At 39.6% G+C, this 27914-nt stretch overlaps 1 protein-coding gene across 1 annotated transcript; it reads left to right on the forward strand.

Moving 5' to 3' along the window:
- Nucleotides 1–318: 318 nt before the first annotated feature.
- Nucleotides 319–27625, forward strand: LOC120913373 (olfactomedin). Its single transcript, XM_040323253.1, has 5 exons — nt 319–420; nt 20557–20709; nt 23813–24028; nt 24149–24299; nt 26661–27625. Exons 1-5 carry the CDS (start codon nt 370–372, stop codon nt 27482–27484), a joined length of 1395 nt encoding a protein of 464 aa, XP_040179187.1. The 5' UTR covers nt 319–369; the 3' UTR covers nt 27485–27625.
- The last annotated feature ends 289 nt before the right edge of the window (nt 27626–27914 follow it).

Consider the following 27914-nt stretch of genomic DNA (forward strand, 5'->3'; position numbering starts at 1 on the left):
ACACTAAAGCTTTTTTTTTATTTCCCTTTCATAAAGAGTCCACCAAGGGTGACACAGAAGGGCAGGACAACAAATGTGATTAGTCACAGGGGTTTTATTGCAGTACTTGGAACACTGTGCCATTATGTACCATAATCCCAGACACCTGCCACCATACACCATTAATCCCACATGGCACAGACTGATAGGTACAACAGATATCAGCCCTCCCTGCACCCTATAATTATGACAAACATAATTTAAGGATCAAGATTACAAAACACTAATAGAGTGGAGGGTGGAGAAATAGGATGTGATAGGGTCTCGATTCCTCTCTATATAAACCTGTACCTGGTACCCTCAAGCACTTGCAGTCCACCTCCGAAAAAGATGTATATCTGTCTCCTGACGCTGGTCCTGATCCATGCCGCTGCAGCATTTGTGAGTGTTTCTGCTTGTTTAGAACATTAGCATTACTCTATAATATCTAAGGAGGGACAGTTAGGCTGATTTATTAAAGAAGTTGAGGACTGTGACTCTAAAGAGAGTGAAGATTCACATCTATTGTCCAGTCATGGAAAAAGCAGATTCCTGTTTATTGATATCATCTGCACATGATTGGAAAATATTAAGTGAATCTTTACTATTTTTATAGCAATCATTGTCAACTCCTGAAAATCAGCTTCAATGTCTGCGGGTCTAACATAGTAATACATAGATAAATTATGTATTGCATCTCAATCTTAGAATTTTTTTCCAATGGCTTTTTTACCAATGAATAAGGTATTTTTGACTGTAAGGGCCTTCAACGTGTGGATTCTTTACAATAATGGTAATGTGACTGTCAATTTTCTTCAGTGAATTTGTACTTATCTAGATGATTTAGTTGTTTATCCCAGCCTTTTTTAACCAGGGTGCCCCGGCACTCTGGGGTGCCTTGAGGTCCCTTCAGGGGTACCTTGGCAAAATGCCTAAAAACTTACCAAAAATATATACAAGCCAGCAGGTGGATCAAGCCTGCCTTTTAGTTACACAAAGCCAAAGGTTTTTATTGTGCACCATTTTAATCTTCTTCAGTGATGTCATCAGTGTTGATGAGGTGTTGATCACCAGCACAACATCCTTGTTTGACCCTCCCCTGCCCATCTCCGTCAACACTGGGTTCACTTTAGCAGAGTCATGGAGAGAAACTGAGGGAGAGGAGAAACACTGGAATACTAGTCGGTACTAGTGTGCAAAAGTGGATTTGCTTTGGAAGAATAAATTACCTCTAATGTTGGGTGTCCTACGTGTGTCGATGCTGTCGCAACATGTAAAACTGTTAGAACAATTTTTTACATTTTAGAATGGGGTGCCTTGAGATTGTCCATAATTTTAAAGGTGCCTTTAGATTTACTATAATTTTAAAGGGTACCTTGATTAAAAAAAAAGGTTGAGAAACACTGGTTTATCCTTTACTCTAAAAGTAGTTGAGCTAAGCAGATAATATTTTTTGTATTTACAGGAATACTCTGCTTATAAATTGCTGAATATTATCCTGTCTTTAAGAGCCTACAGAACACTATGGGGTTTATTTACTAAAGGCTAATCGGTTCTTCACTTTGCAAGGGAAGTTGCACTTTGCAAGGGACTTTGCCCCAGATCTTAGTGAACGTGGTAAAGTTTCACTTTACAAAAAATGTTCAAGCAGGTGCAAACAAAATAAAAAATAAAAATAAAAACATGGTTTTTGCTTGCACATGATTGGCTAATGGTAGTTATCAGAGCTTCACATCATTCACTATCCTATAGACAATTTCCTTGCAAAGTGAAACTTCCCTTGCAAAGTGAATAGTATATTTGCCTTTAGTAAATCAACTCCTATAACTCCAAAACCCAGAGACAAGTAATAGTTAATTCATTGTTGTAACATACACAAAAGAGATTTTTTTTTGTTATGGTACAGTTGGTTAGTTGTTTCTAGAAACAAATCTTCAAACTCCAGGATGGTTCATGAAAGTGAGGAATGGTAGGCAACTTTGGTCCAGCGGTGGATTTGCTAGTAAGCGTAGTTAACTCTACAAATTGTGAGGTTGTAGTTGTTTTAATTAATACTGAAAATAAGTATTTACTGTAAGGGTAGTGAAACTGTTAATACAACCAATAAGGGTAGGGTGACTAGGGCCAACCTTATCCAAAATGTCCTCTACTACAATTGCATAGTAAATCAGATAAGAAAAAGACACAATGTCCATAATTAATTGTGGTAAAGCCTTGCCTTTCAGTCAACATATAGAGTCATCATTTCATTCACAAATCCAAAAAACAAGAGGATTATGTGCCATGTAGGGCTTGTAATTCACAAAAAAAACCTGTTGGTAACCATGCATCCAAAAAAATGTATGGCACAGATAAAATATAAAATACAGAGTCCTTTGTCTGCACTTATATCGTTTTTGCCACAAATATTTGTCTAACATGCAGATGTCTTAAGCTTGTTAGCGCTCATTAGTGCAAGATCTAGAATCCCTTGCTTCAACCAGGTAGCCATAGTCCCTATTTATGTCATACAATGTTGTTCAACCTGCAGATTCTGAATGTAAATGTAGTTACGCTGGATTTTTCTACTGTAATCAGATTGTGAACTATTTATTGTGAGGTCAGGCTATACTCTTTTTACTGTAAGGTTAGCTAAAATGTGGATTCACATCGTAAAGGTAGTCAGACAGTGGATTTATTACTGGGTAGTCAGACTCAGAATTCTTTATTGCAAAAGAGGTCAGACCTTGATTTCGTTATGCTAGTATTAATCAAATTGAACATTTTATAGTTTAAGAGTAGTCAAATTAAGTGCAAGGGTTTTTAATGTAAATTAAGGACTTTGATTTTGTCAAGTGGGTTGTTGATTTGTTACAAGAAGTTTAAACTAGCTAGAAATAGAGGATACAATGAATTTGGAATTTTTATAAGGTTTTCCCCCATTTCAAAAGTACATTACTTTGTCTTCATCTAAATCTAAACTAGAGCACACTTATAAAAATAAGTTGAATAAAATGGATCAATGCTTTGAAAACTCTGATGCATTGAACATTGAACTATGATGATTAAAGAAAGGTGCTCTAACTTTTGTTACAGTGGAGGATAGCATGTCAATCTGCCATTTTTCCAAGCTGTGAATTCTTTATTTTGTACATTTAAATCCCTTTAGACTTTACAACCCTCCAAGGGCCACCTCAACAAAATATTCAGGGTTCAGCACCAAAGGCAAATACAGAGTGGAAAAATCCTAAATGTGATGTTTTAAGATAGTTCAGAAATCAGGCTTCAGTTTGCTGGTGGCAATAAAGCCCACCAACATATTCAAGGTTCTCGTGAATGACCAATAGGAACAATTGTGCTTGTTGGGATCTAGGTGGCTTTGGAGTATGAGGGCAGTTGAGTTACTGACCTTGAGATTGCCTTGTCATTAAAACAATGTGATTTCCAAGAGATACAGCAACATATGTGAAATATATGATTTTTCAAAAAGGTTCCATTTTGGTTCCCAACTCTATACTACTAGTAAATGCATATACAATTATGATATTCCGATTGCTAATGATTACCACACGGTATGCTAACAGATTTTTTAAATAATATTAATGTTCAAGATACATTTTATAATATTATTAATGCATGCATGACCATCATTGTTACTGTATTTAAAAAGTCTGGATATAATTTATGAAGCAAGGACATATTTGCTTAACTCAATAGAGTTTCTTTACAATGTAATGATTTGGACTGTCTGGAGTGTGCTGACATACTCAGTATTGCTGTGTATTGCAGCATGTTCATCTAACATGTAGTATTAAATAATAATTATGAAGCTTTGCATCATTATAGAAGCTGATCCATGCCAACAGTAAAATTTGACCGATATAGCATCAAACAGGAATGCCAAAAGCCCATATTGTGTGGTTGGTCCATTAGTCCTATTTTATATTAAATTTGGCCATTTAATATGCAAGTTAAAATTGCTTTTAAATTCAGGTACTACAAGAGCAGTTTAACTGACTGCCGTTCCAGTCTGCAATGGTGCCAAATAATTTGGGGTTAAATAAATGAAGCCTAAAAAACTGAAGTTAAAACCAAATTGAACTTGGTTAAAATTAGCTAAATAATTCCCAGATAAATCAGAAGCAAAAGAACAAAGTAAATGATATCACTTTATCCCAAACAATACATATCCACACTTACATTAAAAACTCAGTTGTGACAGCTTGGCGGTGGAAACATGTACACCGCAGCTAGTCCAGGAACCACCACAAGTCCCTGAGCCGACACCATGCAGCTGGACCCAACATCCAGCAGACAACCACCAGGGATATTGGGTGAGCATTATCTTCCAGATAAATCAAAACAAAGGGTGTGCAACGTCTTACAGTACATATTCTTTGGCATGGGGTTAGGAAAGCAGATGCATCATCAGAAAAAAAAAACTGTCCTTTGCCAACACTCTTTAGGGAAGGACCCTTGCTTTCTCTATGGAACTAACCCACTGCTGTTTTAAACCTATATCTCTGCACTCAACAAAGTTCATGTTCTCTGCTGATTGAAGAGCTCTAGCTCTGTCTCTTCGGGGAGGGGGGGCTTGACCTCTGCAGAAAGACCACTGCTCCATGGTGGCTGGAAAGAAGACTAAGATTTTCACACCTTGTTTTAAAGCGCCTGGAATGTATTTAGCTGATTTAAGCTGAAAGTTCAATTGAGCTTTAATGATAAGCTCCTTTAACAAAATACTATACTTCCACGCTTATCATTCCTTTCTCCCACTTGCTGTTCTTCTCTTGTAAATGTGTTTTTCTCATTTAACATTTAAAACTTCCTCTGTGCACAAGCAGGATGATATGATGGATTTTTTGTTGAGAACGTAGAACATTTTAGACTAAGCTACCTGGGGCTTCAGGGTAATATGAAATATATAGGGCAGGGTTTCTCAGCCAGGGTTCCTTCAGAGGTTGTTAGGGGTTCCTTAAACAATGAGCAATTTCTGCCTCTCAGGCCTCATACACACGACTGATGAACCCGTCGGAAAAGACACATCGTTTTCCTCGACGAGTTCCTTGTCAGGCTTGTGGAGAAACTTGACAAGCTTTCTTTGCGTACACAATGTCAAGACCAAATCTCCTCGTTCTCAAACGCAGTGACGTAGAACACATACAACGGCAGGGAAAGTTTGATTCCACTGGCACAACCCTTGGGGCTGCTTTTTCTAATCTCATGTTACTGCGTGTTAAGTAAAAGTTTGGTAAGAGACAATTTGCACTTTTTAGTCTGTTACAGCATGACAAATGTGCTATCTCCATTACAAACGCTACTTTTACCGAAGGTGCGCTCCCGTCTCATACTTTATTCTGAGCATGCGCGGGTTTCTTAGCATACACACGATCGTGTTTCTCGTTGAAAACCAGCCCGACGAGGAACACGATGAGGAAATTGAGACTCACGTCGAGGAAAAAGAGAACTTGTTCTCTTTTTTCCTTGTCGAGTTCCTCGACAGTTTCCTCGATGGAAAACATACACACGACCGGTTTCCTCTGCAAAAAAGCTCTGCCACCAAGTTTCTTGATGGATTCTGTCGAGGAAAACGGTCGTGTGTACGAGGCCTCAGATAAGTTCCCACTGACACCATTGATCCTTTTAGCTACCTCTAAGGGGGGAATTCTTCCCAATGACCACAAGGGTAAGGAGCATTATTCCCACTGACCATCACACTACTGTAGTAAGAGTTGTAGATATAGTAATTTTTAGCAGGGCTTCCTTGAGATTGGAACATTTGGAAAGTAATTTTAATGGTTACTCTGTGTTGAAAAAGTTGAGAAAAGTTAATATAGGGAATCCCTCAAAGGCAGGTTTGCATTGCACATAACACTTTGGAATTCTGTGACCCCAAGACTTTCTTATAAAAATGTCTCGTACCTGAGAGGTTCACTAGCACTACTTGTGGATCAATTTCAAGACTCTGCAATAAAAGCTTTATTTATGAGGAGACGGTTCCCAGCAGGATCTGTTGATACTGTATAGTTACAAGTCGAATGTTAACATTATTATATTGAGTGAGTGCTATTACAAAGGAAGGAACATGTGAAGACTGCCAGGAGCTCAAGATACAACGAGTTCAAGAGAGGATTCCATACCAACTCTGAAGATACCAAAGCGTGTTATAATGAACTCCCCACAAGTACACCAAGGATATGAGAAAAAGCAATTGTTTGCTGGAAGACAAAGTTATCTGGGTATGTTGCTTTGCCTTCTATAAAAATAAAATGAGAACATGTTGCATTGTATAGTAATAGAGTATCTCTGCACACTTCCAGCCTGCTGAGACCCTAAAAGAAACCATTAACATTTTACTGTGTTTGCAAACTATTTAGACACAGAGGAGAACTTTGCTCCAATTTATCTTTGCTGTTTTAAGTAAAGTGAATGATGTGAGCTTAGTATATTTAAGCAAAACCAAAACATTTATTCTTAATTTTGGCTAGCGTAAGGAATGCTTAAAACCACTGACAGTTTGTTTGTCATATCTGTCTCATTGGAGAGTTATATCTCCACTTCCTTGTAGACACAACAGGAAGAGAGAGGAAATCTCTCTAAAGTGAGTGAAATGCCATTGTAGACAGTACATACTGGAAAAAGTGTTCTATACCCATTCTGGTAACAACTCAAAATTTTGGATTTCCCTTCTTTTATTCACCAAGATAAAAAAGAGGGACAGAGAGGCACACAGACAGCAAGAAGAAAAAAAACAATTGGGGTTCTCATCCCTCTATCAAAATCTGAAAAAAATGGGCTTTAAAAACATTTTAACATTACATACCTCATGGCATTGATCCAATGCTCTACCATCCAAAATGTTCTATAAGAAGTTCAGATGCTCCTACTCCTCCAGCTAAGTGTTGGGCTCAGAGAAGTCTAAGCAAAACCTATACATCTCTGCGTGAGGATGAGGAATGGAGCTGGAAATAATTGTTAAGGTTTTTAGGTTGAAGGAATGGAGCACATACTTACTTACATACATACTTAACCCATTCTCCTCTATTTAAAATGGCTAAGAATAATTTGAGTGAAGTTTTATTAATGCCTTTAGGAAAAAAAATATTTCTCTACAGAGTATAGGAATGCTTGAAAGTGTGTAGAAATACTTAGCATTGCCCCGAATTCCACAATTACTTTGGGCAAATGGTCATTCATAGCTAGCCCTTTCCACTGAAACAGTTGACCTGACTGTCCACTTTAAAGCATGCTCTTTAAAAACAGACATTCTGGCCAATAATTTAAAATTAAAAATGTAATAATTTTAATTTCATTGATGAATATAATATTTCAAACATTGTAATATAAAATATATACCTTTATATTTTTGGAAGTACCTCAAGATTCTTAATTTTTTGCATCTGCAGAGAATTGGCCACGAGGACACCAACAGGACACAATCTGTGAGCTGGCGCATTCCCTTTGAAAAGCTCCCGTTGAAGACAAGACAAAAAGCTTTAATGTGAATTGTAACTGTGTCATTAACGTCTGTCTCAGTCCCTTTTTCATTAATTGTATTGTGAATAGAAACAAAATTTTAATCAGAAGTAGGAAGAAGCAAGCTCTATTGGATATGCTTACACAATGATATATAAAAAAGCATGCATCAAAGTGTATTTATAGTCAACATTTTTTAATTTATTTTATATAGTTGAACAGAGTTAGAACCCCCATCAGGTCACTGGAGAGATATATCCTTTCAATTTGTTTGGGTGACCATTGTATTTTGCACTGAGGCCCCGTACACACGACCGAGTTTCTCGGCAGAATTCAGCCAGAAACTTGATCGGAGCCGTATTCTGCCGAGAAACCCGGTCGTGTGTACACTTTTGGCCGAGGAAACCGACGAGGAACTCGTCGAGCCAAATAAAGAACATGTTCTCTATTTCCTCGTTAGTCAATGGGGAAACTTGGCTCGGCGAGATCCTCGGTGGCTTCACAAGGAACTCAACGAGCAAAATGATGTGTTTTGCCCGTCGAGTTTCTCGGACGTGTGTACGGGGCCTGACAGTGAAGGAAAACCCGACATTTGCAGTGGTTACTAGAATAGGAATTCTGAGAAATTTTCCAATGGGAACACTTGTTCTGATGACTACCAGGTATGAAGGGTTTTTCTTCACTATTGTGTCTATGAGTAATTGTGTTGTGTAATATGAGTTATTAAGCTGAGTGATGCATTTTAGGCTACATTCACACTATTGCATTTTGTGAACCTTTGCAAAATCCCATTATTTTGTCTCCATTTACAAAATACACTGGAGAGATTCATCTTTTTCATTTGCTTGGATGACCATTGTTACTGGGACTGATAGCGGGGGGGAAATCCAAAATTTGCAGTTGTTACTAGAATAGGAATTGAGGGAAATCTTTCAATGGGGACACTTGTTCTGGTAAATATTGGCTAAGAGCTAATTTCCTTCACTGTTGTGTCTACAGGACAAAATCTGGAGGGAAATCTCCTTGTTCAGAAAAAGATGGCCAACAAAAATCCGACTTTATAAATTTTCTATTCTATCCAAAACTGAAAAAAAAATCCTTGTTTCCTTTCATGACAGCCAGATATCAGCTTTTTCTAGCTCATTTAAATAAGTTATTACGTTATTAATGAGTTATTAAAGGAGTTGTAAAGGCAGAAGTTTTTTTTATCTTAATGCATTCTATGCATTAAGATGAAAAAAAACTTCTGTGTGTAGCAGTGTCCCCAGCACCTCCTAATTACTTACATGAGTCCCTTCTCTCTCCGGCGATGTCTACGAGTGTCTTAGCTGTCCCAGAGACTCCTCCTGATTGGCTGAGACACAGCAGCGGTTACATTGACTCCCCTTGATTGTCAGCCAATTAGGAGAGAGAGGGGCGGGCCAGGTTGGGGCTCCCTGTTTGAATAGATACACTGAGCTCTGACTCGGCTCGGATGTCCCCTGTAGCAGGCTGCTATCTGAGGGTCACTCGATAGGAGGAAGAGCCAAGAACAGCAAAGAGGGTCCCGAGAAGAGAAGAATCTTGGCTGCTCTGTACAAAATCAACTGCACAGAGGAGGCAAGTATAACATGTTTGTTATTTTTAAAGAAAAAAAAGAGCCTTTACAATCACCTAAAGCTGAGTGGTGTATTAGGCTACATTACACTATAGAGAGGGACCTTGTTCATTATCCTAAAACCATTGTTTTATTAATATAAAAAGTGGTAAGTATTATACTCACAAGTTGACAAATGTATCTAGTGCTCTAAGGAAGAGGCTAGTCCTCGAAACGCGTTAGTTTATTCAATCTTCACCTTCTCCTACCACATGATGTGATGCAGTGTGGATTGGATAACGTTGTACTATGTGATGTGCTTGATACATTTGTCATCTTGTGAGTATAATACTTACCACTTTTTATATTAATAAAGCCTTGGTTATAGGATAAAGCACTAGGTCTGTGTGCCCTCTCTGTCTTTTTATGGTTTCATTTGTTCCAGACTGCCCCAGTCTTAAGAGGGCAGCAAGACAAAGGGCACCTATACAATACAGGACGGATATATAGTAAATTTACATGTGTGGGTCCACTTCCAAGCGCAGGAGGTTTTCGTGTTTGTGTCACATTACACTATAAAGTTTCATGAACGCACACAAGATTCTCTGATTTTGCGCTTGTTTACAAAACTCACACACAAAAAAATGTTGCGCTAGTTAGTGGTAATATTAACAATCGTTATTAATGGTACCTCAAACATAACAAAACAGACATACTTTCTTCAAAAGAAAAATGTGCCAAACCGCAACGTTAAAAAACATGCAAAGCTCAAAAAGGTACATAAAGGCCCAGATTCTCAAAGGACTTACGATGGCGCAGCACCGTGTACGCCATCGTAAGTCCTAATCTGAGCCGTCGTATCTATGCGACTGATTCTTAGAATCAGTTACGCATAGATATCCATTAGATCCGACAGGCGTAAGTCTCTTACGCCGTCGGATCTTAACTGCAATTTTTTTTTTGACCGCTAGGTGGCGCTTCCGTCGGATTCCCCATCGAGTATGCAAATTAGCTAGATACGCGAATTCCTGAACGTATGCGCAGCCGACGCAGTAAAGTTACGACGTTTACGTTAGGCTTTTCCCGGCGTAAAGTTGCCCCTGCTATATGAGGCGCAGCCAATGTTAAGTATGGCCATCGTTCCCGCGTTGAAATTTTAAAAAGTTACGTCGTTTGCGTAAGTCGTCCATGAATGGGGCTGGAAGTCATTTACGTTCACGTCGAAACCAATGACGTCCTTGCAACGTCATTTGGAGCAATAAACACTGGGATATTTTACAGACGGCGCATGCACAGTTCTTTCGGCGCGGGGGCGTGCTTCATTTAAATGATGCACGCCCCCTACCCGCCGAATTTGAATTACGCCGCATGATTTACGCTACGCCGCCGCCGCCGCCGCTTTGTGAATAAAGTACTTGCCTGAAAAACTTGCGGAGGCGTAACGTAAATCGGATACGTTACGCCACCGCATAGATACGCCATTCTACGAGAATCTGGTCCAAACTTTTTTGCTGCATCTGTCATATGTAGGGCAGCCCTATGCTTTAGTACTATATGGAGCTTTGTTAGAGATTTCCTCCTAAATACTGTCCTGGTGACAACAATTTCATCTGCAAGGGAATAAGGTAAAAGCTCCACAGATAGAACCACTTTGTCCCTGTTGTAAATTTTCCCTCACTTTTTGTCGGAGGAAATTCACCTATAATGATATAAAAAAAACATATATTTGTAATGATAACTATATTTTATTCTTAGCCATACTTATATGGTTCACCTATTTGTCCTGGTGACCATTATCACTGATACAGAAAATCTGAAATTTTAGAGAAAATGGTGAGGGTAAACCTTCCAATGAAGCATATGTTTTGGTGATAACCGTCTAAGATTTTAAGAATTCTTCAAACTTTGGAACAATTGCCTCTTACATCCTGTTGGGTCTCTAAGAGAGGTTGTAAATAGAAATCTCCCATGCAGCAAACAATAACCCTTCCCTACTTAAAAAAATTGGCTATACATACACTTTGATGTGATACTCATAGGCCCCGTACACACGACCAGTTTCCTCGGCAGAATTCAGCTTCCGACCGAGTTTCTGGCTGAATTCTGCCGAGGAAACTGGTCGTGTGTACACTTTCGGCCGAGGAAGCCGACGAGGAGCTCGGCGAGGAAATAGAGAACATGTTCTCTATTTCCTCGTTGTTCTATGGGAGCTCTCTCCCCGCCGAGCTCCTCGGCGGCTTCAGTGCTGAACTGGCCGAGGAACTCGATGTGTTTGGCACGTCGAGTTCCTCGGCCGTGTGTACGAGGCTATAGACTTCTGATTTTTGTGGTAGGAATTGTTCAGCCATGGGAAGATTGCTTTCTTGGGTTGCCACACTGTTTAAGGGGTGTATTTATATTTTAAAAAAAATGTATCCTGTGAAACTGCATGTAGATTGGTCTGTGGCAAAAAAATCATAAGTTATTTACTCTCCGGGTCAAATGTTATTCCCATTTACAGTCTGTGAATCAGGAAAATACTGCATTATGGGCACAATATTGAGCTGAAGATTATAGAGAATACATGTTTATTTCCTATGATCATAAGCTCCCTCTAGTGGCTATAATAAGGTAATTTTTCTGAGTTACTCTGTTCTGTGTGAATGAATACCATTGAATTTTGGAGAGGACAAATCCTAATAACATTTAGTTTCACAGGATAAATAGCCCTGTGATTTTCTTTTATTTATAAATACACCCTTTAGTGTTGAATTTCACATAACATTTTAGGGTCTCTATCATAATTATGCTAATGATGCCCAAATATGGCAATGTAAGACTTCCTTTGATTATTTTTACTTTACTTTTTTTCTTTTTAGAAAGTAGTGGATGGGAGGAAGGAATTCCCAAAGGGACCTTCTAAGTATTAGACTCACTGTGTCTAGTACCACATCCTAAGGAAGAATCTGCACACAAAAAAAAATAAAAACAAATTGAGGACTTTGGCGGTACCACTTTGATTATGATAAAATATCAAATATTGACTGTATTATACAAAATATAAAAACACGTAAACAACGAAAGTACTCATATCTATACAGACATTAACATGTACACAAAATTTATATGAAACTGTATGGTAGTTTCCTCATCATCCCTACTATGATCAGGTGATGGGTTGCTTGCTGTGACTTTGACGTGTTTCACAGGTCACTGCCCTCTTTATCAGGAAGAGAACTACAGCCAAGCGCTATAATATACTGTATGTATGAAGAGGCATACAAAAAATTAACACAAAAATACTGCGGCCAGTTGTTGCCAACTCCCTCGGCAGATAGGGTGGTTCATCAGGCTTATATCCACTGTGTCACCAAGGGCCAAGATTCAAGCCACCAAAACCTGTAATGGTGGTGAATATCTTGGCAATATTTAGGTGTCCACAAGTGGTGGAATGTGTGTCCAGAGGCCAGTGCATTGGTGACAGCAAACCAGGGAGAAAGAGGATAAAGTCGTGTCCCTTATCAAGCCAGTATGGAGTTTGCGCCTCAACAATTGGCCGTAGTATTATTGTTTTCATTTTTTGTATGCCTCTTTATACATATATTAGAGAGCGTGGCTGTAGTTCTCTTCCTGATGAAGCGGACAGCGACCAGTGAAATGCGTCAAAGTCACAGCAAGCAACTGATAACCTGATCATAGTAGGGACGATGAGAAAACTACCATACAGTATCATACATATTTTGTGTACATATTAATGTCTGTATTCAGGGCTTTTTTTCAGCGGGAACGTGGGGGAATGCAATTCCGGCACCTCCAGCACTGAATGTTAGTAATGGCAAAAGGTGATGGGGTGTGCTGGGGGGTCTTTTGATGGCTGCTAGGGGATCTATTGTCACTGGGGGGGGGGTTATATTACTGAGGGTCTATTGTTGCTGGGGGCTTCTTATGTTGCTAGGGGGTCAATTGTTTGTAGGTGGGATCTATTGTTGAGGGTGTGGTCTCCTGATGCTGGCTGTTTGGAGATCTACTGTTACTGGCAAGAATTTATTGTTGTGCGGGGGGGGGGTTCTATTGTTGCTGGCTGCAGGGGAGTCATGTTACTTAGCATCACAAAATTATACTTGGTTCTGTATTATCTAAAAAGGACGATACTGAGATGTGGGTATAAGGTGGAACTAAGGGACAGTGCTCAGAGTACCTGCACCCATTCTTTGGGGAAAAAAAGCCCTGTCTGTATAAATATGAGTTCTTTCATTGTTTACATGTTTTTATATTTTGTATAATACATATTTAATATTTTAACATATTCAAAGTGGAACTGTCAAAGTCTTCATGTTAGTTTTTAGGGTTTTTTGTGCAGATGCTTTACATTTACCTGCAGAAATGTGCAGTTCTGATCTCAAACACTGTCTTGTATAAACGAGTAACAATATTGTCCCTGGCTTAAGCTTTTTCACTTTGTATTGTGTTCTTAAACATTTAATTTGCTTGTGATGTCTATTGACAGTCGATTATTGATGAAAGGATGGCGTCACCATGCCATAAAAGACCAAGAGGAGTCTGGCTCTGGACAAGACATTGAGATGTCCGGTGATGAAGATATTCCAGTGATGAAGGAATGTGTGTGGCTGGTGAGAAGACCATCCTACAGTAGAAGGGATCTGGTTCTGTCTTCTGCTGTGTTGTGTCCATGTTCTGTTCAACTGAGTGTACAAAAGTCAAGAATTTCTCTTTGAAGATTGAATACAGTGCAAATTTTCTATGCAATATAAAATAATGCCTGTTGTACAAACGCACTTAAAAAGAAGTCCAAAAATGCTTAAGAAAGCTCAAGCATGAACCTAGAAGTAAGGGAGAGGTGGCACTATGTCTAATTGTTGCAGTTTTGCCAGCCAGCTGACATCATGTTAATAGCACATGTACAACACTCTCATAACAGAGGTTGATTTACTAAAGCTGGAGAGTGCAAAATCTGGTGCAGCTGTGAATGGTAGCCAATCGGCTTATAACTTCATCTTGTTCAATAAAAGGGGTTGTAAAGGTAAAAAAAAAAATCCCTAAATAGCTTCCTTTACCTCAATGCAGTCCTCCTTCACTTACCTCATCCTTCCATTTTACTTTTAAATGTCCTTATTTCTTCTGATGGTGTGGAGAAAGCCTCTTGAGGGGGCGAGCAGGAGAGTCAGGACACTCTCTACTTTGCAGATAAAGAAAGGAGCTGTGTGTTAGTGGGGCGTCCTGACCCTCCTGCTAGCCCCCTCCCCCCTCAAGAGGCTTTCTCCACACCAGGGAGAAAGCCTTGCATTACGGTGTTGAGTTACAGACAGAAGAACAGGAAGTGAGGATTTTTCAGAAGAAATAAGGACATTTAAAAGCAAAATCGAAGGATGAGGTAAGTAAAGGAGGACTGCGCTAAGGTAAAGGAAAAAGTTTACCTTCACAACCCCTTTAAGCTTTGACAAAAAAGATGGAAGCTGATTGGTTTCTATGTAGAGCTGCACCAGATTTTGCACTCTCCAGTTTTAATAAATCAACCCCACAGAGTATGTAGTTGATATGTATGTAACCAACTATACGGCTCTGTGTTCCCACTGTTATGGTTACTTAAAAGTTGGAAGGCACCACGTGTTATCAACAGTACATTGGTCTGCAAACATCAGATCACAGCGGGGTCTTCAACCTCTTAGCTCCAAGATCTAATGCCTCGTACACAGGGTGAGATAATTGAATGAAAATAGCCGCATTCAAAGCGATTATTTGATAATCTATTCGTTAGTACATAGCTTACAACAGCTGATCACGACAGTTCAGACAAAAGTTTCCGAAGGGACATGATTTAAAAATGTTCTCATTAGATAACAGAATTGACAATTTGTGTGTAATTGGTATAGTATTCATACATAAAAATTTAAGTGATCAATACCAAGCATGATCGGAAACAAAAGAACGACCCGGAAGAAAAAAAAGGGCAATGAAAACAAATGCTCTCAAACATGAGAAAAACCATACTCTGTATATCATTTTACCTTCTAATAAAGGTTGATACCTCCTTGGAACATGTATCGCTCTAGGCGTGGCTAGAATAGGGATCACGCGTACATTATAGCACTTCCAATTCCATGCTGCAACGTAGCCACGTATGCGGGAAGTTGTTATGCTGTCGTATGAGAATTTTCATGCATTTAGTAACCCTCTCAATTTCGATATGAGACAGGCATGCAAAAAAAAAAGAAAGGACAATCTTTTGTCTGATTTTCTCATCGTGTGTACTAGGCATAAGCTCTAAAAGCCATTCTAAGTGAAAAAACAAAGTTAGCAGTTATAGGTAATCCTGCATGATCATAATAATGCCATACTACTACTACTATTTTGATTACTAGAGCTGACCATAGGGTAGATAATGATTAATTGTCTTAACAAAATCAGGTTGTAAGCAAGCAGGCTCAGATTACCTGAATGTGGGTGTTCATGTCTTTGGAATCAGGAGGAGGAGAGTAGCACCCAGGCTTAGTTCCTGAGTTACCCCTGAAAAATGTTACGTGACCCATTGGAAATTGTCTTCCAAACCTGGCTAAATTAAGTCACCATTACTTAGGGAGCTTACAGTGGCAGTTTTAACTGAGCCCAGGCACAGTTCATCCTCTTGGTCTAGTTCAGTTGTGTAGTGTGAGTTCTCTGAACCATGCCCAGGAATGGTTAAGTGTTCAGTGCCCCAGACCACTTGGAAGTGGTGGTTCCAGGCATGGTTGACTTGTGGTCCAGTGTGGTTCTCTTTAATGTGAGTGCAAACCGTGCCTGAACACAGAACTCTCTATAGATGACTTAGCACGGAATCAGGGGTCACTGTGGTCTGGTTGGTAGAAGAGATGCAGTAAGTATGCCCGGGAACACTTGCTTATGACACAGTGAGAGGTCTGACCACTGAGGGAAGTGGGGGGGCAATCGAACTCAGTCATGGTTTAGTTCAACCGTGCCCAGCATTAATTCCGCCCCAATGTTCATGTGTATACTTACTAACTGTAGCACAATTTCTGTATAGCATGGATAAAAAATGTATGATGAGCAACTTACAAAGTAAGAATTTATGTTTTTATAATTACCATTGTTACATGTGTTTGCATTTTGCTGTGTCTTTGTGTTGTGTCTCACACATGTGTAAGCACAATTAAAATGACGACCAATAAAGTGTACAGTATGATTATTTCCTACCAGTAGTGCATGCTAATTTTTATTACATTTTTGGTGATTTTGAAGTTCTTGGCTTATCCTAGACTGAAGATGTTTGTGGTTTATCCAAGCCACTTCTTCAGTTCCGATGAATATCAGGAAGATACCCCAGCACTTAAATCCAAACCTTAACGCACCTTAAAGTGATTGTAAAGGTAATATAAAATAAAAAAAAACATGTCTATACTTGCCTGCTGTGTGCAATGGAGTTGCACAGAGTGGCAGCGAACCTTCTCTTTTCGGGTCCCCCGCCGATGCTCCTGGCCCCTGACTTAGAGACTGCTCTATCATCCACAAAAATGCCACCGTAATGTAGGACTTGCCTGACCTTCAAAAGACGCCACATCAACTATCTGCATTATGAATGTTTTGTCCTTTGCATCTAGAAATCAATGTTATTTGCAGGGTCTTTTAGACCACTTTTACACTGAGGCGCTTTTCAGACGCTTTCACGCTAAAAAAATTGCTCACGAAAACCTATTTCCATTAAAATCAATGAATGCTTTCACACTGGGGCAGTTTGCTGGCAGGGTGGTGAAAAAAACTCCCCTCTCCATTGAAATGAATGGAAATCTCTTCAAAAGCGCCTGAAAAGCTCTTCAAAAGCGCTCAGTGTTTTTACAGGCAGTTTAGACGCGCCTCGGTTTGAAATGGGCCTTATAGAGTAGTCTGCTACCTATGATGATCAGAAAGCAAAATAACACTTAATGCTACGTTTGTTAACAAGGTAATGTTTATGAGTGGAATGTTAATCATACAATAGACAAATTTGTGTCAATCTCAATTATAAGCAGGTTTCAATTTTGAAAAGAATCAAACTACTTAGGGCAATGTACCACTAGCCAGTAATAGAAGTTTTCCCATCTCCATTTGGTTGGCAATGCAATTTAAAACCCCAAAACTAAAAGGTAAAAAAATAATGCTACACCTCACCTCTTGAACCTGGCTATGGGTCTTAGGCCTCGTACACACGACCGTTTTCCTCGACAAAATCCATCAAGAAACTTGGTGGCAGAGCTTTTTTGCCGGTCATGTGTATGTTTTTCGTCGGGAAAACTGTTGTGGATCTTGACGAGAAAAAAAGAGTTCTCTTTTTTCTCGTCGGGAGTCTCAATTTCCTCGTCGTGTTTCTCGTCGGGAAACATGTTTGTGTGTATGCTTAGAAACCTGCACATGCTCAGAATAAAGTATGAGACGGGAGCGCACCTTCGGTAAAAGTAGCGTTCGTAATGGAGATAGCACATTCGTCACGCTGTAACAGACTGAAAATCGCGAATCGTCTCTTACCAAACTCTTACTTAACACGCAGTAACATGAGATTAGTAAAAGCAGCCCCAATGGTGGAGCCAGTGGAATCAAACTTCCCCTTTATAGTGCCGTCGTACGTGTTGTACGTCACCGCGTTTGAGAACGACGAGATTTTGTCTTGACAGTGTGTACGCAAAGAAAGCTTGACAAGATTCTCCACAAGCCTGACAAGGAACTCGTCGAGGAAAACGATGTTTCTTTTACGGCGAGTTTCTCGATCGTGTGTACGAGGCCTAATACTTAGTCTTTGGAAAAGTGAGATATATCCTACCATTTTAGATTGGAAGTGGATAAGATTAGGGAGGCAGAATGGTGAGTTTATAAATGTAAAGGAGAAGAGGAAAAATATAAAATATGATACACATGTCTTTCTTACTTCCCTTGGATTTATTCATAGGGGCATTATACAGGAGGTGTATGTATTCTTGTATAGAGGAGGAATCCTATATTTAAAGTTACAGGGCTCTTGTTAAGGAATGAAGGCCTAAATTATTTTACTGTATGATATTCCCTTTTTTTAATTTAAGGGAATATTTATGAAAATCCTGAGCCCCATAATATGAATAACATTATATGAATATTTATAACTGTCATGCTATAAAAATATTAGTTACATTATTATTTTTACTTTTTATTATTTTTCTTTTTTTTATTATTTTTGTTTATGTTATATCTTTAAGGATAAAGCACCAGTGCTGATATCACAGTAGAAGTTATAAAATACATTATATAATACTTGGAGCTATCCATTGTTAGGATTTGATATTTGAAAGAGGTTGCACTATGGCTGTGTTATTTTTTTTTTAATTATTATTATTATTATTATTATTATTATTATTATTATTAGATTTTAAATAATATTAAAATAAAATAAACAATAATTACAAAAAGAATACAAAATCATCAATAAAACCCCAAAACTGCATAATGGCGAACAGTGCTACAAAAGTACCCAAGTGTATTTTACCTGTAGCCATTGTGAGATGTATGGTCGGACATCAGTCAGCAGTTATTGTTACATGCATTCGATTGTTTGCTGTAAATTACGCATAGCAAAATGCATTTGGCTAAAATGTCTCCTCCACATTCTTTAGTGAATTAAAGTAATTGGTAAATCAGACCTATAAGAAGTAATTTTTATTTTCTATTTTTATTTTCTATTTTATTATAAAGTCTCAAATTAATGCAGCTCTGAAAGCACTTATAAATCATCATCATTATACATCATTAAATATATTTTTAAAGCAAGCATTTTAAGTACTTGAATGTGACTTAGTATTATATTATATAGTGGAAAGAAAATGCTACAGTGCTCATGTACTAATAAGAAACATGCTGATAAGAGGAGAGAGCAAAGTGACAAAGAGATGAGCTCATCAGTCTGCTGCTTCGCTTTTCACTGTCCAATCACAGGCAGAGGGAGGGACAAAACCCTTATGTGTTACTTGAATGCAGCTGGGAAAAGTTAGGTCTCCTGACCTGCCAGACAGGACTATGCTGTGTAGTACAGTCATGTCAATTTGTGAAATAAAAATCCTTTGCCAGGTAAATAAAGTCATATAAATGTATATCATTACTGTCTTTATCAGTTTTCCTGGAGTTAAAGTGATATTAAAGGCTTGTTTTGCACAAAGTAGTTTGGATCCTCCTCTGCTCGGGTTCCCTGCCGGCTCTTCAGGCCCCTCCCTCCTGCCAAGTGCCCCCAGAGCAAGTAGCTTTCTGTGGGGCACCCAAGTAGAGCCACTGTTTTGCTCGTCTATTCACAAACATTGGCTGACTGGCTGTAAATTACTTAACCAATGAGAAATGGGTATCCCCAGAGAGCTGAGGCTGTTGTGCACATAGCTGGATCAATAGGGGGCTCAGGTAAGTATAATATGGGGCTGCTGCACAGAGAAGGTTTTTTACCTTCATGCATAGAATACATGAAGTTAAAGCGGTGTTCCGCCCAAAAAAATAAATAATGAAAAGTCAGCAGCTACACATACTGCAGCTGCTGGCTTTTAATAATAGGACACTTACCTGTCCTGGAGTCCAGCGATGTCGGCACCCGCAGCTGATGTTTCCATCAGCTGTCGAGTGCTGCTGCCACCATTGCGGGTAAGGGAACCCGGTAGTGTAGCCTTTCGGCAAGGCCCGCTTCTGGCCTGGGGGCATCACTGCCATCACTGCCATCTCCTACAGGCCCGGACTCCTGGAAGTGGGACAGGTATCATGCCCCCCCCCCCCCCGAAAGGTGCTAATTGTGGCACCGGAAGGGGTGAGGAATCAGATGAGCGGAAGTTCCACTTTTGGGTGGAACTCCATTTTAAAAAAAACTTGAGCCTTTATGACTGTTTTAAGCGTTAATAAATTACTTTTGATTGAGGCAAAGAAAAACATAGGAGTACACACCAATCAACATAAGGCTAGAAAATTATACTTTCTTGTAAGTGTGATCATGCCCGAGTGGGCTATACTAGGTGTAAGATAAATGCATTGTATTGGTTGTTTGGCCAAGACCAGCTTTTTAACTTGGAGAACCCCTTGAAATAACTTTCCAGGCTCAGGGAACCCCTGCTAATATACAATATCTGCTGTTCACTGCAGTGTGATGGTCACTGGGAAAAATGCTCCTTACATTGGTGGCCATTGGTAAGAATCCTCCTCCTTTTATTGATAGCTAAAAAGGTGACTGGTGTTGGTGGTTACTCAGCTGAGAGGCAGAAGTTGTTCAATGCTCTAGGAACCCCTAGAAAACCCTGGAAGAACTCTACGGTTCCATGGAACCTGGTTGAGAAAGGCTGGAATAAACAAATGCACTTCATTGTAGAAGAGCCTAGATCGCTTTCAATAGCAGACTTTATTGGAGAAGAGTGCTCAATGGTGTGATAAAACAAGACTGAAAGAAAATTGTATTTTTGCATCATATTGTGATCTTCCCATGCTATATCATGATGTGAGGAACAAGACAAGTGTGCAGTGCTTCTAAAACTGTCTCTCTCCTTTTACAGGTGGCCCAAAATGCTACTGGCAAGCTAGCTGGGAAAGATCATTGTGTCTGCGAGGTGCTTCTGCCAGACAGTTCCTTCCCTGCCAAGCGGGTGGGGGCTCTGGAGGATGAAACTATCCGGCTGAGCAACAGAGTTGAAGATGAAATGCAGAAGGTTATCTTATTTAGGCTTATATTAAAACATTGCTTAAAGACTAATGATGTATAGTAGATAGGAGGGCCTTTATAGAACAAAGGTTTGTGTGCAGAGCAAGGTTATTATCAACAGAAGTCCCTGCTGTTATACCTGCAAGTCAGTTGTCATTACTGGACCGATCAGCTGTGGGCGGGAGATTCCCTGCCCCAAAGCTGCATGCATACACAGGGGCTGATGGTCGTGACATCTTTACCTAATACGACCTAATATCTGAGAGTATTGGATGCCTGGTTCCCAATCTAGGGTTGTGGTCCCTTCCACAAACCTCTACGTCCCTACAGGATACAGGGCCACCGGAAAGAAACCACAGCGCTTGGTCAAATAATAGACATTGAGTCTTAGGCTCGGTTTCCATTAGTGCGACTAGTAATGCGACTTGGGACTGCAAAGTCGCATGACAAGTCGTACACCATGATCTCCAATGAGTACCGTTCATATCTGTGCGACTTCAAGTCGCAGCAACTTCAAAGAAGTCCCTGCACTACTTTGGTCCCACTTTAATGCAACTTGAGGTCCATAGACCTCAAGAATACACAGGCATTGCTTCAAGTCACATCAAAATTGTGGCAAAAAATTGTGGTAAAATCGCGGCAAAATCGCGCAACTTTGGGGTTGCAATAGTGGAAACCTAGCCTTAAAATGGTTGTAAACCGCTGGTGGTAAAAAAGAATTCCTGCAAGGCAATGTGATAATGTGCTAGTATGCATTGCATACTAGCACATTATGAGAAACGTACCTTAGAACAAAGTCCTCCAGCACTGCGATGTCAGCGATGAGAAGGCTGAAATCTTCCCCGGACTTCCTTCCGGGTTCACGGCCTCTGGCTTCATAAGTGGCTGCGGTGTAATGATGGGAGCCGCCGTTTTCAGTGCATGAGCTGATAATGTGCAAGTTTAGGAGATATTCATAGTACCTACAGGTAAGCCTTATTATAGGCTTGCCTGTAGGTACAAGTGTAACAGAGGTTTAAATAGTTCTACTGTGCTAAGGCGCATGAAGGGTTTAGGATAAATTTCATTTTGAAGTCCTTGCTGCAGGACACCTTTTGCTGCACTATGTTCTGGTTACACATGGTGCGTTGGTGACTATAGCACAAGGCACTTTATTGAGACTGGTATGCACGCTGCAATTCATTGGAGTGATCTTATTATGGACACACCATAGAACACAACAAATGGGGAACAATGTTTCCACAAATATATCTTGAGTTCTTCCAGGCCAGCTTACAACAGCTGTAGTTTAATGTAAAACTAGCAACTAAACTGTTGGAAAAGCGGCTACAGATATGACTATTACCAGTCAAGGAGCTGGACACAAGGCGTTCCAGGAAATTACATCATAACTAGTGTTGCTCACGAATATTCGCATTGCGAATATTCGACTCGAATATAGCATATTCGAGAAATCGCGCTATATTTCGAATTTCGCAGTGAATATTCGCAATTCCGAATATTCGCATTTTTTCAATTTGATTTTTAAAACAGATCACATCCTATCGACGTCTAAAAGCATTGCTGGTATGATTAGAGACCCTGGGCCGAGTAGCTAAGCTGAGGCGATCCTTTTATGTTGCCAAATTAAAAAAAAAAAAATTGCGATTTTTCGCTATTGCGAATGCGAAAATGATTGCGAATTTTCGATAACTGTGGTAGGAGAACTCTGATTGTCTCTGATGCAAAAGGGGGGGGCTTTGTGTATGTTTCTGTTATGAATATTTGTATGTTTGATATTATTTTTTTTTGTAAGAAGGAAAAAATTGCGCATACCTTAAAAAAAGGGGAGAATACAGCAGCAACTCAAAAATGTTATACAACATAATTTAATACAAGACAGAAAATGGAGTCGCTCTACAAGAATAAAAAATATGTCTAGTGACAAGACATGTGGGCAAATTATAAAATAAGCAAGCGCAAATAACTTGTGAAATACACAGTGAAACAAATATATAAAGAAATATAGTCCCAATAATAGAAAAATAATCTTTCATAAAAATGTCTTTGATATGTGAAGTGAAAAAAAGTCCAAAGCATGCAGCATGAACGTGTTCAATCTTCAAGGTGTTTGATTGACAAATGGCTGTGACAGATGGATAGAGTAAAGAATCACCACCAATGCAAAACACTTTTTATTTTCTATTGTAAAATATCAAGAATATTCTGAGCCAATCAGAGTGCTCCTTCTGCATTTGCCGAATATTCGCAATTATTTTGTATTGTAAAATATCAAGAATATTCTGAGCCAATCAGAGTGCTCCTTCTGCATTTGCCGAATATTCGCAATTATTTTGTATTGTAAAATATCAAGAATATTCTGAGCCAATCAGAGTGCTCCTTCCGCATTTGCCGAATATTCGCAATTATTTTGTATTGTAAAATATCAAGAATATTCTGAGCCAATCAGAGTGCTCCTTCCGCATTTGCCGAATATTCGCAATTATTTTGTATTGTAAAATATCACGAATATTCTGAGCCAATCAGAGTGCTCCTACAGCATTTGTCGAAATTGCGCAGTAAATATCGCATTCGCATGTTGCGATATTTCGATAAAATATCACGAATATTCTGAGCCAATCAGAGCGCTCCTCCAGCATTTCTCGAAATTGCGCAATAAATATCGCATTCGCATGTTGCGATATTTCGATAAAATATCACGAATATTCTGAGCCAATCAGAGTGCTCCTACCGCAGTTATCAAAAAATCGCAATTATTTTCGCATTCGCAATAGCGAAAAATCGCAATCATTTAATTTCGATAAAATATCACGAATATTCGAATTTAGCGAATATATCTCGAATATTCGAATATATATTCGAGATATATCGCGAAATCGAATATGGCATATTCTGCTCAACACTAATCATAACCACATAGTTAACCGTGTAGCTCCACAAAAGGGAACAATACATTACACATAATACTGACACCTAGTGCTACAACTAGCAATCGACATTATATTATATGAGAATGGTTGTTGTACCTATGTTTGTATAAACAGCATGCTTACATAAACCACTGTACCTGTGTCACTTTTTACCTAAAACTTGCACCATTTTTCCAACAGTTAGAAGAACAGGACATCATACTGGACACATACTTGGAAAAAATTAATAATCTGACCAGAAGAGTGGAAAATCTGGAGAAGTTGCGTCCTGAAAGCTTAATGGAAATAAGCTTTGAAGTTCTGAAAAGGGAGATCAGGGAACTGGAAACGTACATCTCAGCAATGAGGGTCAAACCTAATGGAAACACTGTACAGGTGGAAACCCTTTATAATGAGGTATGTCCGTTCAAATATCAAAAAGAGACTTTTAGTTAGGACAGCAACAGGCATATGGAAAACCTAATACCAGCCTATATGCAGCCATACTCCAAGATTTAATAAATCTTATGTCCTTAGGTCAAGAATATGTCTAAGACTGTCGGACAACTAGAAACTCTTGACAAGAACAATGTTCTAAAAGCAAAGAGAGAAATTGTGAATTTGAAGAAACGTCTTGTGGACTGTGAAAAGAATATCAAACCAAAACCTTCAACGATGGTGCCCTTAGGTAAGGTATCTGGGAAGTCAGAAATATCTTTACAATAAAATGTAGACAGTATAGACAGCCACAAGCACATGCAATGATATACACTATTACAAGAAAAAAAGATTGCCAAGGAACCCAACTTGGAGCTTTAAAGCTGATCTCCGGGTTTGTATCTGGTTTCAAAAAATCTAAATGCCCATCTTATTTACCTAAAACTACAATCACGTGACACTGCTGGCCCAATTCTCTCTTCTTATATTTACTTCCTGTGGGGTCCTCCTTTAGGTGTCCATGTCACTGCCTGCATGACGTGAACATTTCCTATTGGTTGTCCACTGGCAGGGTCCTCTCATAACCGAAAGGAGACTGGTGTCATCTGTGAGGTGATGGCAGGGCACTGGTGGTCTCAGTCAAGTATGTAGCACTGGATCAATGGTCTCAAGCACCTGGAAACAGTGGTGGCAAGGGACCTGGACGGGGGACTATAGTATGAGTATGGGGGACTATAGCGTCAGTATCTCTTACTTCACCAGTTAAGAAAAGTAAAAAGCCTAGCAGGATTGATTACAGGGGGTAGGGAGGAAGGAATGGAAAGGGTCATATTTATTTCAGCATGGGGCTTTAATCGTACCCAAGGAAGACATTTTTTCACAATGTAATTTTCAGCATCATACATAATTTAAGAGTCAATCACTGTAACCTACGATCTGGATATGTTTTAAAGAAACAAGAAATAGCAAAAAAAAAGTTAAGCAGCAACAAGGCTGCGACCATGATTAAACGTAGAAAGAGGACCTCAATAGAGGTATATTAATTCATCTTTAGGTGATTATATTTACAGGTGTAGTGTTACCCCTGAAGGAGTTGCTTGGTATGATGGGCCCCCTGTTCTCTTCCTCGACTCCTAAAACCACTCGGTCCCAACCAACACACCTGGTTACTCATACCTGTGTAGCTTAAGCGTTAATATTCTACTGCTCTATGATAGTACGCAGTAAATACACCCCAAGCAAATTGAGGATTGTTAAGATGAATGTATTATTGAAGGGTTAGGAAATGCAATGCATAGAACAAATAAATAGGACAATAGAATACGTTAGATTAACTGATTGGCAGTTTAGCCTCACCTACATCCATTAACTAAGAATAAGCCCCATTACACTAGTTTACACTGTATCAGTAAGAATAGCGTCAACTGTGAAAGCATGAATGGCACAAAAAGAGACCTCACAGTAACTCTCAGGAATAGCTACCCAAAAAGTCTCCTTGAGTGCACTCTGCACACACAGTCCCAATAATGAGTGGGTGTATGCGTTACTGGCAAAGAGGTATCCCTGGTTGTGGCTAAAGTAGATGTTGCCTAACTGTCAGTGTTGGAGGTTTTTATTTTGGCCCTTCTGTAGGTGGTGCACATGTAGCTGTCCTGTTAAGACTGCACACAGGGGATGGTTGATGGGCTTTTAAGTAAGAGACATTCTCAGTTGGCATTAACTGTGGGCAAAAAGGGGTTAAACTAAATGGTGCCGCTCACCACACCCGGTATGCAATGGATCAGATCTAGTGTGCTTGGGGATCAGTTGTCCCAAAAATCCTCATGATCAGGTCTTCACAAGGCTCAGTCTTTTACTGGTGTAGCAACAAGTCTCTCCAGCTCCGGTCTCAGTTCAGGGAAAGGCTCTCTCTTTCTCAGGTCCAGTCTCTTAGCTCGACAGAGCACAGACCCCAAGAGGAAAACTTCACTGTCCTGTTCCCTGTGCTGGTCTGCCTCGATCTCCCCAAATTTGCCTGGGAAAACACTTTATCTCCCCTCCTTTGTGGTGCAAGGAATATTGGTCCTTGTAGTTTGTGGCTTTATTCCCTTCTGTAGAGCAGAGCTCCCCATGGCTACAATTCCCAGGTTACATTGTGGCTGCATTATCAGTCCTCTTGTTTCGGGGAGAAAAAAAGCCAGTAGCTATGTTACAGTTCAGCATAATAGGAATGTGAGAGGAGAGAGGCCTGTTGGAAACTACGCAGCCTGGCACACCTTTTAGAAGCAATACAGTGGCAAGCTTTTTTTGCATAGCAGACTCTCCAGCCAGCAAAGCAGCACCCAGCTACACAGGGTAAAAAAGACATAAGCATGGGTGATTCACTGCATCTGTGACTTGGCATGAAAAGTTCCAGTCCAGAGAATTTGTAAACGTCTTTTTGTTAAGAAGATAGATTTCTTGTTTACGTAATATGGTGAGCAATGTGCAATGTTACATTGCATATCAAATCATACATTTAAGCATTTATGGATTTTTCATAAAGGGATATACCTTCAATATCTTTATAATATATGTTAATATATAATTGTAATGTTTAAATGCTAAATATTTTTTATAAATCTTTCTACAGGATCTTGTCAGCACCAAGGCTTAGCCCATATCAGTAAACCCAACCTTCTGCAACTCAACTGGAAAGGAAATGCATACAAGTCAGGAGCATGGGGCAAAGATGCAGCATGGAACACCACCAAGAAGTCACTGTACTGGGTGGCTCCTCTAAATACTGACGGACGAGTTCTGGAGTCCATACGCATTTACCCTACCATGTCTGACCTGCAGATGTATAAGAATCCCATAGATCTACCCCTTTCTATGCTCATCAAAAACAAATGGAACCATACCTTCGCTGGCCAAGGTGCTGGAATGGTTGTACACAACAACAACTTGTACTACAACTGCTTCAACAGCCATGATATGTGCAGAGTCAGTTTGACCAGTGGAGTCTACCAAAAAAAGCCTCTTCCTAATGCATTTTTTAACAACCACTCCTCTTATGCTGGAACAATGTTCCAAGACATGGACTTTTCTACAGATGAGAAGGGTCTCTGGGTTCTGTTTACCACTGAGGAAAGTGCTGGCAAAATTGTGGTGGGTAAGATCAACGTTGCCACTTTCACAGTTGATAATATCTGGATTACCACACAGAAAAAAACTGATGCAAGCAATGCTTTCATGATCTGTGGAGTCCTCTATGTCACTCATTCACTCGGTCCAAAAATGGAAGAAGTCTTCTACATGTTTGACACGAAAACAGGAAAAGAGGGTCATCTAAGCATCATGATGGAAAAGATGTCTGAGAAAGTGCATAGTCTTAGTTACAATTCAAATGAACGCAAGCTTTACATGTATAGTGATGGTTACCTGTTACATTATGATATTGCTTTGAAACCTTGAGGTTTCCTATCTACCTACATTTTCTCTTATTAGGGCCTTTATATTTTCTACTGTCTGTCCCTGTTACCTACATGGCCTAAATGCCCATCACTGTTCAATCATAATAAAACCCTCAGAATAGATTGCAGATATTTAGATGTATACTCTGTTTTATATTTTCTTAGTATGTGTTCTATACCATCTTACATAAACTTGTCAAGTGATGAAGCTGACAAAGCTGATATCGAAACTCAATGGCCTGGATTCACGTAACACTTACGCGGTGTATCTCGAGATACGCCGCGTAAGTGTCAATGTGCGCCGTCGTATCTATGCGCCGTGCCCATAGAACTAGATACGCCTGAAAATAGGCTTCCTCCGACCGACGTAACTTTCCTACGCCGGCGTATCTTGGGCGCATATTTACGCTGGCCGCCTCATTGCAAATATG

Source organism: Rana temporaria, chromosome 9 (genome assembly GCF_905171775.1).
Source record: "Rana temporaria chromosome 9, aRanTem1.1, whole genome shotgun sequence".
Classification (NCBI taxonomy): Eukaryota; Metazoa; Chordata; class Amphibia; order Anura; family Ranidae; genus Rana; species Rana temporaria.